At 38.0% G+C, this 16,099-nt stretch overlaps 1 protein-coding gene across 2 annotated transcripts in view; it reads right to left on the bottom strand.

Annotated features, from left to right (window-relative positions):
- Nucleotides 1-960: 960 nt before the first annotated feature.
- The window catches only part of cep76 (centrosomal protein 76), a 101,108-nt gene continuing 85,969 nt past the window's right edge, over nt 961-16,099 (bottom strand). For both annotated transcript variants that reach the window (XM_041248056.1, XM_041248054.1), the window contains 3 exons: nt 15,128-15,461; nt 2,340-2,557; nt 961-1,561 (listed from right to left, as the gene is read on the bottom strand). In XM_041248056.1, the coding sequence (XP_041103990.1) occupies nt 1,423-1,561; nt 2,340-2,557; nt 15,128-15,461 (691 nt within the window). In that variant the 3' untranslated portion in view covers nt 961-1,422. The remainder of the gene's footprint in view (nt 1,562-2,339; nt 2,558-15,127; nt 15,462-16,099) is intronic.

A 16,099-nucleotide genomic window follows, 5' to 3' on the forward strand; every position in this document is an offset into this window, starting at 1 on the left:
GCTGGCAAGACCTATGGACAATGGAACAGAGCAGGATCAGTTTCCTCATCAGATCAACATATGGTGTTCTCCCAGCACCACAGAACCTAAACCTCTGGGTGGGTGAGGATCCCTCATGTCCTTTGTGTTCATTACCTGCAACATTAAGGCACATTTTGACGGGATGTAAGTTGGGTCTTAGCCAAGGACGGTTTACCTGGCGCCATGACCAGGTGCTGCGATATTTGGCCTTAACAATGGAAGACAAGCGTAGCCTGTCCAATAAGTTGCCACCAGTTCCATCAAAGCATTACACACAAAAGACAATAATCCTCCGTCCAGGAGAGCAACCACCAAGAAAAGGTGTTAAAATCAAGCCTCGCTCAAGACAACTGGAAGCTGCTAGAGACTGGAAGATGCTGGCAGATGTTGGTCAACGGCTTATTTTTCCACCAGAGATTGCCACCACTAACCTTCGTCCAAACATTGTCTTGTGTTCTGGATCAGCAAGCCTTGTTCATCTGGTAGGGTTAACAGTGCCATGGGAAGATGCTGTGGATGAGTCGTATGAGAGGAAGAAACTTCGGTATACTCAACTAGCTGCTGAAGTGGAACAGCAAGGATGGAGAGTCCGAGTTTACCCAGTGGAGGTGGGTTGTCGAGGATTTGTGGCCACCCAGTTTCTCAGAGATGTCGGGTTCAGTGGCCAAGAGTTGCTTCGCACAGTGAAGAACTTATCTGAAGCAGCAGAAAGGAGCAGCAACTGGCCTTGGTTGAGACAGAAAGATTCTGGATGGGGATCTCAAGCACAATAGAAAGAAAGCAGTGCTGATGTACAGGTAAGTAAGCTGGGCTTAGCTGAGTGGGGGATGAGGGGGGTGATGCTGGGATGCCAGAATCACTGTTGAGCCCTCTTGAGGTGTCGTGGGCTAGTCAATGAAACACCAAGGATGTAAGGTGCCCAATTGAAGACCCCAGAGATGTACCCTACTTAGCTCAATCCAGACGGCTGTCGTTTTATTCAACAGCACAAATGAGTCTGCCTTTAAATCACGTAGCACAAATAAGACAGCCTTTAAATCACGTAGAGTCTTTCTCACAAGAACTGCAATAGTATCAAGTGAGAATGCATTTTTTTTTTTTTTTTTTTTTTAATCATCCTTTGTTATCCGGGGTAGTAACAGGAGGTATCCATAACAGATTTGTGCTACAGCTTCACAGTGGCGAGAAAGACGTTATTTGCATGGAATACCAGGTCATTATCAAACTGAATACACTTTCTAAATGGCTTAAATATCTGCTATGCACTGTCCAGTTATTTTTTCAATAGTCATTCCAATAAATACAATTTAATTTTAGAATACATTTATTATAAAGTTAAGTCATAGTTTTTACAAAAATAGATATTTTCTATACTCATTATAAAGCATCCTTCATAAAATATTACAACACCAAGCGGTACTTGCAAGCAAACATAATCCATACTGCACAAGCAGATTCGGGGTAGGGAAAGACTCTCACTCGAACTGCAATCCGCACATGATCCCCACGACAGGAAATTATTTCATCACAAAAGGGAGACCTGCATAAAAACGAAGCAGGAGATTTAATAAACAGACTAGCTAACTAACAAAGTTGTGTCACCCCGTCCATCAAAATGTTTGGTTTTTATTTGACAATATTATTTTAAGTCTTGTATAATCCTTCAGGCTTGTTCTTACACCATTTATCTGCATAAAAAATTATGTCAGGATCAGCCAACTCATGGCTTATCATTTGATCTGGCAATCCCAGAAGTGGTACAGTGTAGAAGGCCCGTGATAATTTCAGTCTATCAATTGTCCCATTTATGTCATTTTTTTAAAAACAGAATTCCATTTTAATGTATTATCATTAGTTCAAAAAGTTTAGACTACTGGCTGAACTAATTTGAACTTCTGGTCCACATGATTAATGGACTCTCAAAAAATATATAACAAATAAATATACATTGAATAAATATATCAAACCAATACAGGCTAAGAGTTCCTTAAATGAAAAAAAAGTCATTAATCTGCAGCAGGTTTATGTTTATATCACATGATTACCTGTAACCAGATTGGAAATGTCAATGAAACAGAATAGCATATAGATTCCACTTGTCCTATAATGTATTATTACACTGTATTATACTTCTCTCTATAATATTGTTTACATGAAACAGTACTGCATCATAAACTTTATAACTAAGGGGTAATGTTACACAGCAACAAATCAATTTTAAATGTTTGAAAATGTTGGGCTCTGAATCTGTAATAAGTTTAGATATGACAACTAGAATCCTAATAAAATGGAAATGTTTATACTCTTTTAGCACATACCTTAAACATGTACAAAATGCTCTTCTAGCATTTCTGTGAGCAAAGTGGATTGGAAATCCCTTAAATGTGTGCCCATCAGGAACTGCTCTCCTGATTGCATCCTGAAACTCTTCATTGCCACAGGAGATACCTGTTGTACGCTCCATCTCATATGCAGACAACGCAGGCGATAAAAGGTATGAGAGGTGGTCATCCCAGACTGTAGCCAAGCCCAGATCCTACAGAACAAAATAGATTAAGCAGGTGTAGATAAACATGAACTATATATATATATATATATATATATATATATATATATATATATATATATACATACACACACACACACACACACAGTACAAGTCAAAAGTTTGAATACACTCATAATTGACAATGTTTTACGTCGTATACGTTTCTGTAAATACTTGAAAATGAAAACACATGTTACAATATACAAAACAAAACATGAGAAGTATCAGACCAATTTCAAGAAAATGTAAAATTGTCTCACTTGGATTCCTCAAAATAGCCACCCTTTGCCTTAATGACAGCCTCACAAACACGAGGCATTCGGTTAACAAGTTTCAGCAGGAAATCACCCGACATGTCTTCCCAGCTCTTCTGCAGCAATTCCCAGAGATATAGGGTAGCGTTGCTTTGACTCTTCTGTCCAGTAAGTCCCATACAAGTTCTATGGGATTGAGGTCTGGAGACTAGGCAGGCCAGATCATTAGATTGAGTTGTCCTTCACTTTCCTTCTTTGCCAGATAGTTCTTGCACAACTTTGAGGTGTGTTTTGGGTCATTATCTTGCTGAAGAATGAAGGACTGCCCAACTAGCCGTAATCCTGATGGAATGGCATGCCTCTGAAGTATGCTATGATAGCCATGATGCTTGCCATGGACGTGGTAAAGATCACCAACTCTGTCACCAGCAAAGCAACCCCTGACCATGACACTGCCTCCTCCATGCTTGACAGTGGGAACCCCACATGCAGAACTCATGCACTCACCCTCTCTGCATCTTACAAATACTCAGCGGTTGGACCCAAATATTTCAAACTGACTAATAGGTCCATAAGTCCTACTTCCACTCCTCAAACGTCTAGTTTCTGTGTTTTTTGTCCCAGGCAAGTCTCACCTTCTTATTCTGCACTCAATGATTTCTTTGAGGCAATTCTTCCAGTTAGGCCAGCTTCATGCAATCTCCTATGAACAGTTGATGTTGAAACATCTGTACTTCTAGCATTTAGCTGAGCTTATATTTCAGGGGCAGTTAATCGCCAGTTTCACAGACCTGTGACTCGAATGAACTTGTTCTCTGATTCTGAAGTCACCCTTGACCTGCCTGACCTTGTTCGGTCCTTGCAAAGTTCTTGAGATTTGTCAAAGACTGACCTTCATTTCTTAATGTAATTACAGACCGTCTTTTTTCTTTGCTTAACTGAGCGTATTTTTTCCATTTTCTGCTCCCTTACATTCAGGAATGACAAACTTGTGCCTATGCTACCTATATTTATAGTAATCATGGACCCTCACCTGTTAACAATAATTGGTGACAAAAGGTAAATTAGGTAACATGCTAGTTATCTCAGAGAACATCTAACAAAGACACTTTTATATTTAGGCCAGTGTTCTAACACTGTGTTATACACATTTCAGACTTTTAACTGACTTGGGCTTATGACTGAAATCCCCTTGCTTTGGCTGACCATTTCATTGAAATTGACAAGATTTACATTTTCATTTAAAAATTATGATCACTTATGATTATCAGCTAATATAAGTACATGTATCATATAATGAAATATTGTTTATAGACAAGTTTATACAGTTAAAAGCATAGATAATCATGAAAAATCTGGTTTCAAGCAGGTGTACTCAAACTTTTGACTGGTACTGTGTGTGTGTGTGTGTGTGTGTGTGTGTGTGTGTATGTGTATATATATATATATATATATATATATATATATATATATATATATATATATATATATATACATACATACAGCATTTATGTACCGTTTTATATACAAAAGTAGTGCAAAGCACTGTACAGTACATAGCAGAAACAAAGAAGAAAAACACAATACATTTGTGCAGCATGTCACACATACAACACCATAAATCAGACCATTTAAATAACAGATTTAAATAACAGTATATACAGAATACAAAAGCAGCAATTTTAAAGCTACACTAAAACCATTTTATAAAAAGTGTGGTTTTAGTCTTGACTTGAAAACTGTAATGGTCCCAGCTTCCCTGACAAATGAAGGCAGCGCATTCCACAACTTAAAAACTCTACAAGAAAAAGCTCTAGCTCCCGTGTTGCTTTTGTTGACACTAGGAATAACCAGTAGCCCCATATCCTTTGATCTCAGAGTGCGGTTTGGAAATATGGGGTCAGTAACTCCTGCAAATAACGAGGATATCCATTCAGGGCCTTGTACAGTGGCTTGCGAAAGTATTGACCCCCCTTGGCATTTTTCCTATTTTGTGTGCCTTACAACCTGGAATTAAAATTGATTTTTTGGGGGTTTGTATCATTTGATTTACACAACATGCCTACCACTTTGAAGATGCAAAATATTTTTTATTTTGAAACAAACAAGAAATAAGACAAAAAAACAGAAAACTTGAGCGTGCATAAGTATTCACCCCCCCCCCCCCAAAGTCAATACTTTGTAGAGCCACTTTTTGCAGCAATTACAGCTGCAAGTCCCTGTATCTATAATGAAAAACATCCCACAGCGTGATGCTGCCACCACCATGTTCTTGGGGTGATGAGGGGTGTTGGGTTTGCGCCAGACGTAGCGTTTTTCTTGATGGCCAAAAAGCTCAAGAATTTCCCTGTATTTAGCGCCATCCATCATTCCTTTTAGTCTCATCTGACCAGAGTACCTTCTTCCATATGTTTGGGGAGTCTCCCACATGCATTTTTGCGAACACCAAACGTGTTTGCTTATTTTTTTCTTTAAGCAATGGCTTTTTTCTGGCCACTCTTCTGTAAAGCCCAGCTCTGTGGAGTGTATGGCTTAAAGTGGTCCACAGCAGAGATACTCCAATCTCTGCTGTGGAGCTTTGCAGCTCCTTCAGGGTTATCTTTGGTCTCTTTGTTGCTTCTCTGATTAATGCCCTCCTTGCCTGGTCCGCGAGTTTTGGTGGGTGGCCCTCTCTTTAGCCAGGTTTGTTGTGGTGCCATATTCTTTCCATTTTTTAATAATGGCTTTAATGGTGCTCCGTGGGATGTTCAAAGTTTCGGATATTTTTTTATAACCCAACCCTGATCTGTACTTCTCCACAACTTTGTCCCTGAGCTGTTGGAGAGCTCCTTGGTCTTCATGGTGCCGCTTGCTTAGTGGTGTTGCAGACTCTGGGGCCTTTCAGAACAGGTGTATATATACTGAGATCATGTGACAGATCATGTGACACTTAGATTGCACACAGGTGGACTTTATTTAACTAATTATGTGACTTCTGAAGGTAATTGGTTGCACCAGATCTTCTTTAGACCTTAATAGCAAAGGGGGTGAATACATATGCATGCACCACTTTTCCGTTATTTATTTTTTTAGAATTTTTTTAAACAAGTTCTTTTTTTCATTTCACTTCACCAATTTGGACTATTTTGTGTATGTCCATTACATGAAATCCAAATAAAAATCCATTTTAATTCCAGGTTGTAAGGCAACAAAATAGGAAAAATGCCAAGGGGGGTCAATACTTTCGCAAGCCACTGTAAGTTAACAGCAATATCTTAAAATCAATTCTATACACTGGGAGCCAGTGTAAAGGAGTAATATGTTCACGTTCTGTTTTAGTCAGAATTGTAGTGGCGGTATTCTGAACAAGCTGCAAGCGGGATGCTACAAGTTTTGGAATAAAAGAAAAAAGTGCATTGCAATAATGAATTACAGATGAAACAGGACTCATTTTTCGTATCATAACTTTCTTCAGTGTGGAGTGCTAGCCTGGGCTGCTTTATGTCATGTCATGCTCACATGTCATCCAGTTCCTATCCAGTTTTAAATAACTTTAGCATAACTGAGGCAGAAGTGTTAAAGGGACTAGGAGCTCTTAAAATAAACAAATCCCCTGGGCCGGATGAGATCCTCCCAGTAGTACTCAAAGAAATGAAAGAAGTAATTTACAAACTGCTAACCAAGATCATGCAGCAGTCTCTTGACACAGGGGTGGTACCGACAGACTGGAAAATTGCAAACGTAATACCGATCCACAAAAAGGGAAACAAAACTGAACCAGGTAACTACAGACCAGTAAGCCTGACTTCTATTATATGCAAACTTATGGAAACTATAATAAGATCCAAAATGGAAAATTACCTATATGGTAACAGGGTACTGGGAGACAATCAACATGGTTTTAGGAAAGGGAGATCGTGCCTAACTAACTTGCTTGATTTTTTTATAATTGCAAAGCATATGACATGGTTTATTTAGATTTCCAGAAAGCTTTTGACAAAGTCCCGCACAAAAGATTAATTCTCAAACTGAACGCAGTTGGGATTCAAGGAAACACATGTACATGGATTAGGGAGTGGTTAACATGTAGAAAACAGAAAGTACTGATTAGAGGAAAAACCTTACAATGGAGTGTGGTAACCAGCGGTGTACCACAGGGATCAGTATTAGGTCCTCTGCCATTCCTAATCTACATTAATGATTTAGATTCTGGTATAGTAAGCAAACTTGTTAAATTTGCAGACGACACAAAAGTAGGAGGAGTGGCAAACACTGTTGCAGCAGCAAAGGTCATTCAATATGATCTAGACAAGATTCAGAACTGGGCAGAAACATGGCAAATGACATTTAATAGAGAAAAGTGTAAGGTACTGCACGCAGGAAATAAAAATGTACATTATAAATATCATATGGGAGATATTGAAATTGGAGAAGGAATCTATGAAAAAGACCTAGGAGTTTTTGTTGACTCAGAAATGTCTTCATCTAGACAATGTGGGGAAGCTATAAAAAAGGCTAACAAGATGCTCGGATACATTGTGAAAAGTGTTGAATTTAAATCAAGGGAAGTAATGTTAAAACTTTACAATGCACTAGTAAGACCTCATCTTGAATATTGTGTTCAGTTCTGGTCACCTTGCTATAAAAAAGATGTTGCTGCTCTAGAAAGAGTGCAAAGAAGAGCGACCAGAATTATTCCGGGCTTAAAAGGCATGTCATATGCAGACAGGCTAAAAGAATTGAATCTGTTCAGTCTTGAACAAAGAAGACTATGTGGCGACCTAATTCAAGCATTCAAAATTCTAAAAGGTATTGACAGTGTCGACCCAAGGGACTTTTTCAGCCTGAGGTCACAAATGGAGTTTAGAAAAAGGGGCATTCAGAACAGAAAATAGGAGACACTTTTTTACACAGAGAATTGTGAGGGTCTAGAATCAACTCCCCAGTAATGTTGTTGAAGCTGACACCCTGGGATCCTTCAAGAAGCTGCTTGATGAGATTTTGGGATCAATAAGCTACTAACAACCAAACGAGCAAGATGGGCCGAATGGCCTCCTCTCGTTTGTAAACTTTCTTATGTTCTTATGTTCTTATGTTCATATTTATCACTAATTAAAACAAACACTGTAAAACAGACAACAATAGGCTACATTCAAAACGAGAGAAGAATTTAAATAAAAATTCTGAAAATGAAAATACAAGAAGAAACACTTACTGACATAAACCTCACAATATTGTATTTGTGTTCAGTGCGAGAAACAAGACAATTTCCCCAGCTATCTGAAAAGACCTGGACATACACCTATTGAATTTCATCTTGTTAGTTAAAAAAAAATAAAGTGAAGACTCGCCGCAGACATAACTATGAATGCAGCATTTTCTATAGCAGCACGTCACAGTTTACACAAATAGAACTGAAGTCTCTCAGCCAAACCAAATCAGCTTAAGAAAGAAGGTAAGAAACATATAAATAAGAAATATATAAAACAACAACAGGGTCAGAATATATTATCACACAAAAATATGTCTCTCGTTAGTTTTGAGCTAGCAATGTATTGGATCCTAGGCCAAAAAAAATTCCTTGCAAAATTCAATTGTTGAGGATCCCTTGAGAAAGATATGTACAACATATCGAAACATTGGGCAGCTGGCTCTTTGAGCTATATATATGATTATATATATATATATATATATATATATATATATATATATATATATATATACACACACACACACACACACACACACACACACACACACACACACAGTACCGTGAAAAAGTATTTGCCCCCTGTCTGATTTTTCTGCATTTTTGAACATTTTTTACATCGAATTTGGTCAGATCTTTTTGTGGGTTGTAGTAATACATAGAGGGTCTGAGAGAAAAAATGACAAGTTTGGTGCTTCTTTCATTTGTGGTGTGCAAGGTAATTAAACATGCAATCTTCAGGTGTGAAAAAGTTATTGCCCCCTAGTTTACTCAACCCAATTAAAGGGAAAATTAAGGTCAGCTGTTTGAATACTTTGGTTAACAATAAGGCCTGCATTGGGCCAGCCCTGCCCAATATAAATCTGAATAACTTTGGCCCTTACCATTAGAGTGAAGTTGTCAGCACACAGGTTCTAGAGGCACATCATGCTACGGTCAAAAAAAATTTCCTGAAGACCCCCGGAAAATGATGTTTATGCCTATCAGTCTGGAAAGGGTTACAAAGCCATTTCTAAGGCTCTGGGGCTCCACCAAACCAGTCAGAGCCATATTGTCCAAATGGAGAAAGTTTGGGACAGTAGTGAATCTGACCAGGAGTGGCCGTCCTGCCAAAATCTCTCCAAGAGAAAGGCATAAAATCGTCCAGGAAGTCAAAAGAACCCTAGAACAACATCCAGGGATCTGCAGGCCTCTTTTGCCTCAGCTGAGGTCAGTGTTCATGACTCCACCATCAGAAAGACACTGGGCAAAAACGGGATTCATGCCAGAGTAGAAAGGCCAAAGCACTGCTCACTAAGAACATCATGAATGCTAATCTCAAGTTTGCCAAAAAGCACCTGGATGATCCTCTTGAGTTCTGGAACAATGTTCTATGGACAGATGAGTCAAAAATGGAACTTTTTGGCCAACATGGGGCCCGTCATGTCTGCGAAAACCAAACACTGCATTCCACAGTAAGAACCTCATGCCAACGGTCAAGCATGTTGGTGGTAGTGTCATGATTTGGTGATGCTTTGCTGCACCAGGACCTGTACGACTTTCCATCAATGAAGGAACCATAAATTCTGTTCTGTATCAGAGAATTCTACAGAAGAATGTCAGGCCATCCGTCCGTGAGCTGACGCTGAAGCGCAGCTGGGTAATGCAGCAAGACAATGATCCCAAACACACAAGAAAGTCTACATCAGAATGGCTGAAGAACAAGAAATTTAAAGTTTTGGAATGGCCTGGTCAAAGTCCAGAGCTAAACCCCATTGAGATGTTGAACAGTTCTTTTTTAATTTCATTATCTCCCATGTGATATTTATAATGCACATTTTTATTTCCTGCGTGCAGTACCTTACACTTTTCTCTATTAAATGCCATTTGTGTTTGCCACTCTTACTATTTTTGTGTCGTCTGCAAATGTAACAAGTTTGCTTACTATACCAGAATCTAAATCATTAATGTAGATTACAAACAGCAGAGGACCTAATACTGATCCCTGTGGTACTCCACTGCTTACCTACTCCATTCTGAGGTTTCTCCTCTAATCAGTACTTTCTGTTTTCTACATGTTAACCACTCCCTAATCCATGTACATATGTTTCCTTGAATCCCTTACTGTGTTCAGTTTGAGAATTCATCTTTTATGCAGGACTTTGTCAAAAGCTTTCTGGAAATCTAAATAAACCATGTCATATGCTTTGCAATTATCCATTATCGATGCTGCATCCTTAAGAAAATCGAGCAGGTTGGTTAGACAAGATCTCCCTTTCCTAAAACCATGCTGACTGTCTCCCAGGATACTGTTACCATATAGGTAATATTTCATTTGGATCTTATTATAGTTTCCATAAGTTTGCATATAATAGAAGTCTGGCTTATCGGTCTGTTATTACATGGTTCAGTTTTGTCTCCCTTTTTGTGGATCGGTATTATGTTTGCGATTTTCCAGTTTGTCGGTACCACCCCTGTGTCAAGAGACTGTCGCATGATCTTGGTTAGTGGTTTGTAAATAACTTCTTTCATTTGTTTGAGTACTATTGGGAGGATCTCATCCGGCCCAGGAGATTTATTTTAAGAGCTCCTAGTCCCTTTAACACTTCTGCCTCGGTTATGCTAAAGTTATTTAAAACTGGATAGGAACAGGTTGACATGTGGGGCATGTTGTCCGTTTCCTCTGTAAAAAAAAGTAATCATTTAATATATTTGCTATTTTTTTTCTTCATTTATGATTTTGCCATTTGTATGTCTTAGACATTTAACCTCCTCTTTGAATGCTCTCTTGCTGTTGTAATATTGGAAAAACATTTTGGAATTGGTTTTAGCCCCCTTAGCCATGTTCATTTCTATTTAATTCTTAGCCTTTCTAACTTCCTTTTTGACTTGCATTTGCAGTTCTGTGTACTCTGTCTGTGTAATTTGTTTTGATCCCTTTTAAACGATCTGTAAAGTGCCTTTTTTTGCTGATTTTTTTTAAATTGATCTATTAAACCATTTTGGCAATTTTGTTTTACATTTAGATTTGTCTACTTTAGTGATGTAATTGTTTTTACGCCTCTAATACTTCATTTCTGAAGAACAGCCATCCTTTTTCTGTGGATGTTTTCTCTATTTTACTCCAATCTACTTCTGTTAGTTTCTGTTTCATACCTTCATAGTTTACTTTTCTAAAAATGTAAACCTTAGCTTTAGCATTACTGTTGGGGTTTTAAAAAGCACTTCAAATGAGACCATGTTGTGGTCTCAGTTTGCCAGTGGTTCTCTGACCTCTGTTTCAGTTATTCTGTCTTCGTTATTTGAAAAGACTAAATCAAGGCATGCCTACCCTCTAGTCAGTGCCTTGACAAATTGCGTTAGGAAGCAGTCATTTGTTATTTCCACCATTTCAATTTCGTCCATCGTTCTCCCCACCGGGTTTTCCCATTTTATATGGGGGAAGTTGAAACCCCCCATTAGTATGGCTTCTCCTTTGCTACATGCATTTCTAATGTCATTGTATAACAGATTATTTTGCTCACCGTCTGAATCTGGATCTGGATCTGAATCTATAGCATGCTCCTATTATTATGCCCTTTGAATTTTTGTCCGTTATTCTGACCCATATTGATTCGGCTTTGTTTTCTATGTCCAGGTTTAACACCTGGGCTTCAATACTGTTTCTTATGTATAGTGCTACCCCTCCTCCTCTTCTGTCCTGCCTGTCTTTCCTATACAGTGTATACCCACAAATATTATATTCGTCCCCATCACTCTCAGACAACCAAGTTTCTGTAACACCTATCACATCATAGTTACTTTTTTTTTCTTGATTTCTCCCCCCTTTCTAGTTTAAATGATTCCGAACCTGCTTGATGATCTTTTCTCCAAGTAGATTGGTTCCCTGTTTATTTAAGTGCAGTCCGTCCCATCTATACAGATAGTCCTTGTTGTAGAATGTGGTCCAATGATCAAGATAGGTGAAGCCTTCCTGTCTTTAGCCAGGAGTTTAAATTAATTATTTCTAGCTGTCCATATGGTCCTTTGCGAAGTGCCGGCAGTATCCCAGAAAATACCAGTTTTGGTCTTGTCTTTTAATTTTCATAGCATCAATTTAATTTTTAAATTAATGTTATCAAGTACAAATAATTGTATGAAAACAAAAGAAAAAACCCATTCCAGCACCTTAAAACTGAGCCTATGGTACAAATGCATTCAAACTCCTGTAACTGCCTTTTTTGTTCTTTACTTTGCAAAACATATTTTTTGGTAGCAGATTCAACATATTGTAATTGTATTAATACTGAACACACATATGCCAGCAGAGCGATCACATGACCTTAACACTGCCCATTTTCAGGAGCTTTGTAGTACCAGGTATGTAGTAGAAGACGTGGTACGTCCATCTTGCAGGTATACCTTATTGATTGTCAGAGCTCTCGCTCTACATCCCACCTACAGGTAGGCAACCTGTTAGTTCTGATTTGTGAATTTCTGCTTTGATTGACAGTCCGCCAATACTCCCTTGCTACACTTTATTTTACTACAGTTACAGCTGCCGCCAGTGCCTGCTATTTGCTATTAACAGGCCCACCCGGGAATGTCTTGTGACCCGCAGTTTGCGAACCCCTGCTTTAGATAACTTCGAGCCCTGAAACACTGTTTACTATGAGGCGTTGTATGAGAAAAAAAATCAACTTAAAAAAATAAAACTGTTTATGCAAAAGTTCCTTTCAGACGTGTATTCAAAAGGTTGTTTTAAGCGAGTTATTAATTTATATTTAAAAATGTAATTACTAATATATTTTTGTAATATAAAGTAGTGACTTTTTTAGATGTAACACAAGGCATGAGTCAGATTTGCCAAGTTATAAATTGTCCATGTTCCTTTTTAATTAGTTTTAAAAAGCTAGAATACAACAGAAATATTACTTACCACACATGTGCTGTTCAAACAAGTCCATGTTTAGAAAATGTATTTTCAAACTTCACACTGATATTGAAAGTCAGCCATGGGACCTCTGAGCTTGACTCGCTAGCATTACGAAGCGCTCGCAAAGTGCGCATCATTCAATAGGAATAGCCACGTAACGCCTTGGGGCGCTCTGCCTATTGAACGCACTCCTGGTGTTAATACAGCACCTGTGGACTTCCAGGCAGTTGTATTCAATCAGATTTTTATCATCCTTCTCACGCTTCAGTTTAAAAATGTAATACCCCGGCTTTTTTTTTTCCTTAACAGACCGACGCCATAGAGCATTCATAAATATTGACATAATTGTTGTGTATGGAAATGGTGTGACTTAACTATGCAAATCACGTAATCATGTCATTGTTTGAACCCAAACAATTCCTAAAGCTCGAGACAGACAGGCATGGTGCAGTACCGCTAGTCTACACCAGGACACACAGGAACGGTATGCACTATGTGGTACAGTAGCTGTCAGTACCACACCGAAAGCTATGAACTAGAACATAATTGACATATTCGGCCAAAAGTTTTGCATCACCTAGTAGAATACTATGATGCAGACATAATTTAAAAAAAAAAAAAAAAATATATGAACATAATTGATATTTTATTTAACATCATGCAATCTAAAAACTGCAAAATGGTATCTTAAAACTACTGGAAACTGCAATACTAGCACAGTACATGTAAGATTTCAAAATGTCACATTTTTTAATTTTTGTAAAACTACAAAGCGATATGTAATTTCAATATGTCAATGTAACATTTAATTCTATAGGGCGTGATGCAAAACTTTTAGATGTAATGCCTCCCAAATAATCTACTAATAAAAACACTGGTTTATTTTTCAACTATGTTTTTCTGTCATCTGTATATAGGTGTATGAAATGAGCAACCTGAGCTTAGCAAAGAAACATACAATACATTGCTGACAGCAAGTAGACTACTACTAAAGTGTTAGAAAATACAGCCTTTTACAGTCAGTTATTTAGTTAAAACAGTAGTGAGCTACAGAAATAATAAAAAAGACAGGAAGGATGCTTATCAGGGGTGATGTATAAAATATTGACTTGCCTGTCTTTGTATGAAATATGGGAGGGATCAAACACTTCAGGATGCTTGGACACCTCCGTAGACAACAGCTTCAGTCAGGATTTTTCTGGCAAGCATGTGTTGTCAGCACTTGGCTGTGATTGGTTAAACCACAGATGGTACCGGGCGGCAGCCAGAAAAAAATCACTCTGGTTTCCACTTGAGCGGTACCACTCAGCGTCACCGTGGGACTCGCGGTATCATTCCACACTGATCTGTCCACTACCATATGAAAGCAATGGCAGCGATACATGCGGCGAAATGCCTCTAATGTCACGCCTCGCCTGTCTGTCTCGGGCTTAATACAGGTGTCTCTCTAGTTACTGAAGCTTAAATGGTACTGCGGCCATAATGGCCGTGAATAGACAAATCTTTTGAGGGGCATTCCGGCAATTGATAATGGCACCCACGGCAATTGTCGTATGGCCAACGTTAATTTTGAGCCCTAAAAAGGAATGTGCACCAGTGAATGAGTTTGTAAAAGATTTGTAATGGAGCGTCAAAGCATTGACTTTTTTGGGTCAATTCAATTGATCTAAACAGTGATGGATCTTAATACCACTTCCATATAATTCAATGAAAATATATTTACCTAAAGTTGTATGTGTTGTAACAAAGAAATACACTCCATAAGCTCACTTGCACTGTTAAGAGTTTTCATTTTAGTCTTAAAATACAACTTTTAATGATTTTGGTAACCGTGGTTGTAGGATCCATCACTTTTTAGATCAATTGAATAGAGCCAGTATGTTTTTTTAAACAACTGCTTTACAGAAGCAAAGTACATTTTCAAAAGTTACCATTCTTATATAACAAAATTAACATAATAAAGGCAGTACTACCTTTTAAAGGGAGTAAACAAAGAAAACAAAGAAATAACAAAATCTTTAATAACCCGTCCTGCTTTGGTCACATGAGAAACGTTAAAAACATTTCCATAAAATAAGATAAAATTTATAATATTATGGAATTATATTAAATAAGAGTGTTGCTTTTTTACCTCTCAAGATACTATAACAATTATTTTATTAGAAATGTAGGTTTGATTTGAAAACAGACCTAATGAGTCAAAATGTATATTTTAAAATTACCTTTCTGTGCTCAGAAACCATGTTTCTAATCTCCAGCTCAATCTCATTGCTTGCAGCTGCTGAATCAATCGTTGAGGCACATAAGGGTGGAAAAGGGGGCAAGGAGGTGGTAGATCCCTGAGCACACACTGTCATGATGGCCTCTTCACTCATTGCCTTCCATCTAGATTCATCATGAAAGTCAAACACACACAGCTCCACAGCATCTAAGGGTTGGCAGTTGGCAAAGAAACTCTGGTGATTGAATACACAGCCTATAGTTCTATATGGGTAGGTAGGCTTTGGTTGTTGTAAGAGGGGTGGGTCATCTGGGTTGTTAGATTTGTGTATGTATCTGTAAAAAAATAAAACATTTATGGTCTTAATTTCATGCAGAATACTATATGTATTACTATAGCAGAATACTACAAGTAAGCCACTTTAGCATGTCATGGCTGAATATGTATTGCTTGTATGAATGTACAACTTGACAATAAAGACAACATGTAAAGTGAAACACCACGTCAAGATTTCTGGAATAGCAGCATGGCAACAATCACTGTACAATTGGTGTTTTGGCCCACACTCTGAGGGGTATACGGGTATACAAGTGCAAAGTTTTATGCAGGCATCTGAGCTACTGGGCAATGATACTGACACCTTCTTGTACATTTTGTCATCCCAGTTACAAACTGTTGCAAACTGTATTCTCCCAAGTGCTGTGTTATGCAAGCTATTGCTCTGCCACACAGTAAAAGTATAAGTAGTTATAAACAGGTCTATTGTAATGATCTTAACAGTGGCGGATTGTAAGCCATACAAATCCTAAACGTGATATTTTTATTGTGGGTAATATGAGTTAAAAGATGGCAGTATTATTCTGAAATTCTATGACCATATCCACCACGTATGGAATTTTACTTATATGCATTACCTTAAATGCATCCTGCAAGTTGCACATGTACACATGTACATACACATTTCAACACATTT

The sequence above is a fragment of the Polyodon spathula genome, chromosome 4 (genome assembly GCF_017654505.1).
Source record: "Polyodon spathula isolate WHYD16114869_AA chromosome 4, ASM1765450v1, whole genome shotgun sequence".
Lineage (NCBI taxonomy): Eukaryota > Metazoa > Chordata > Actinopteri > Acipenseriformes > Polyodontidae > Polyodon > Polyodon spathula.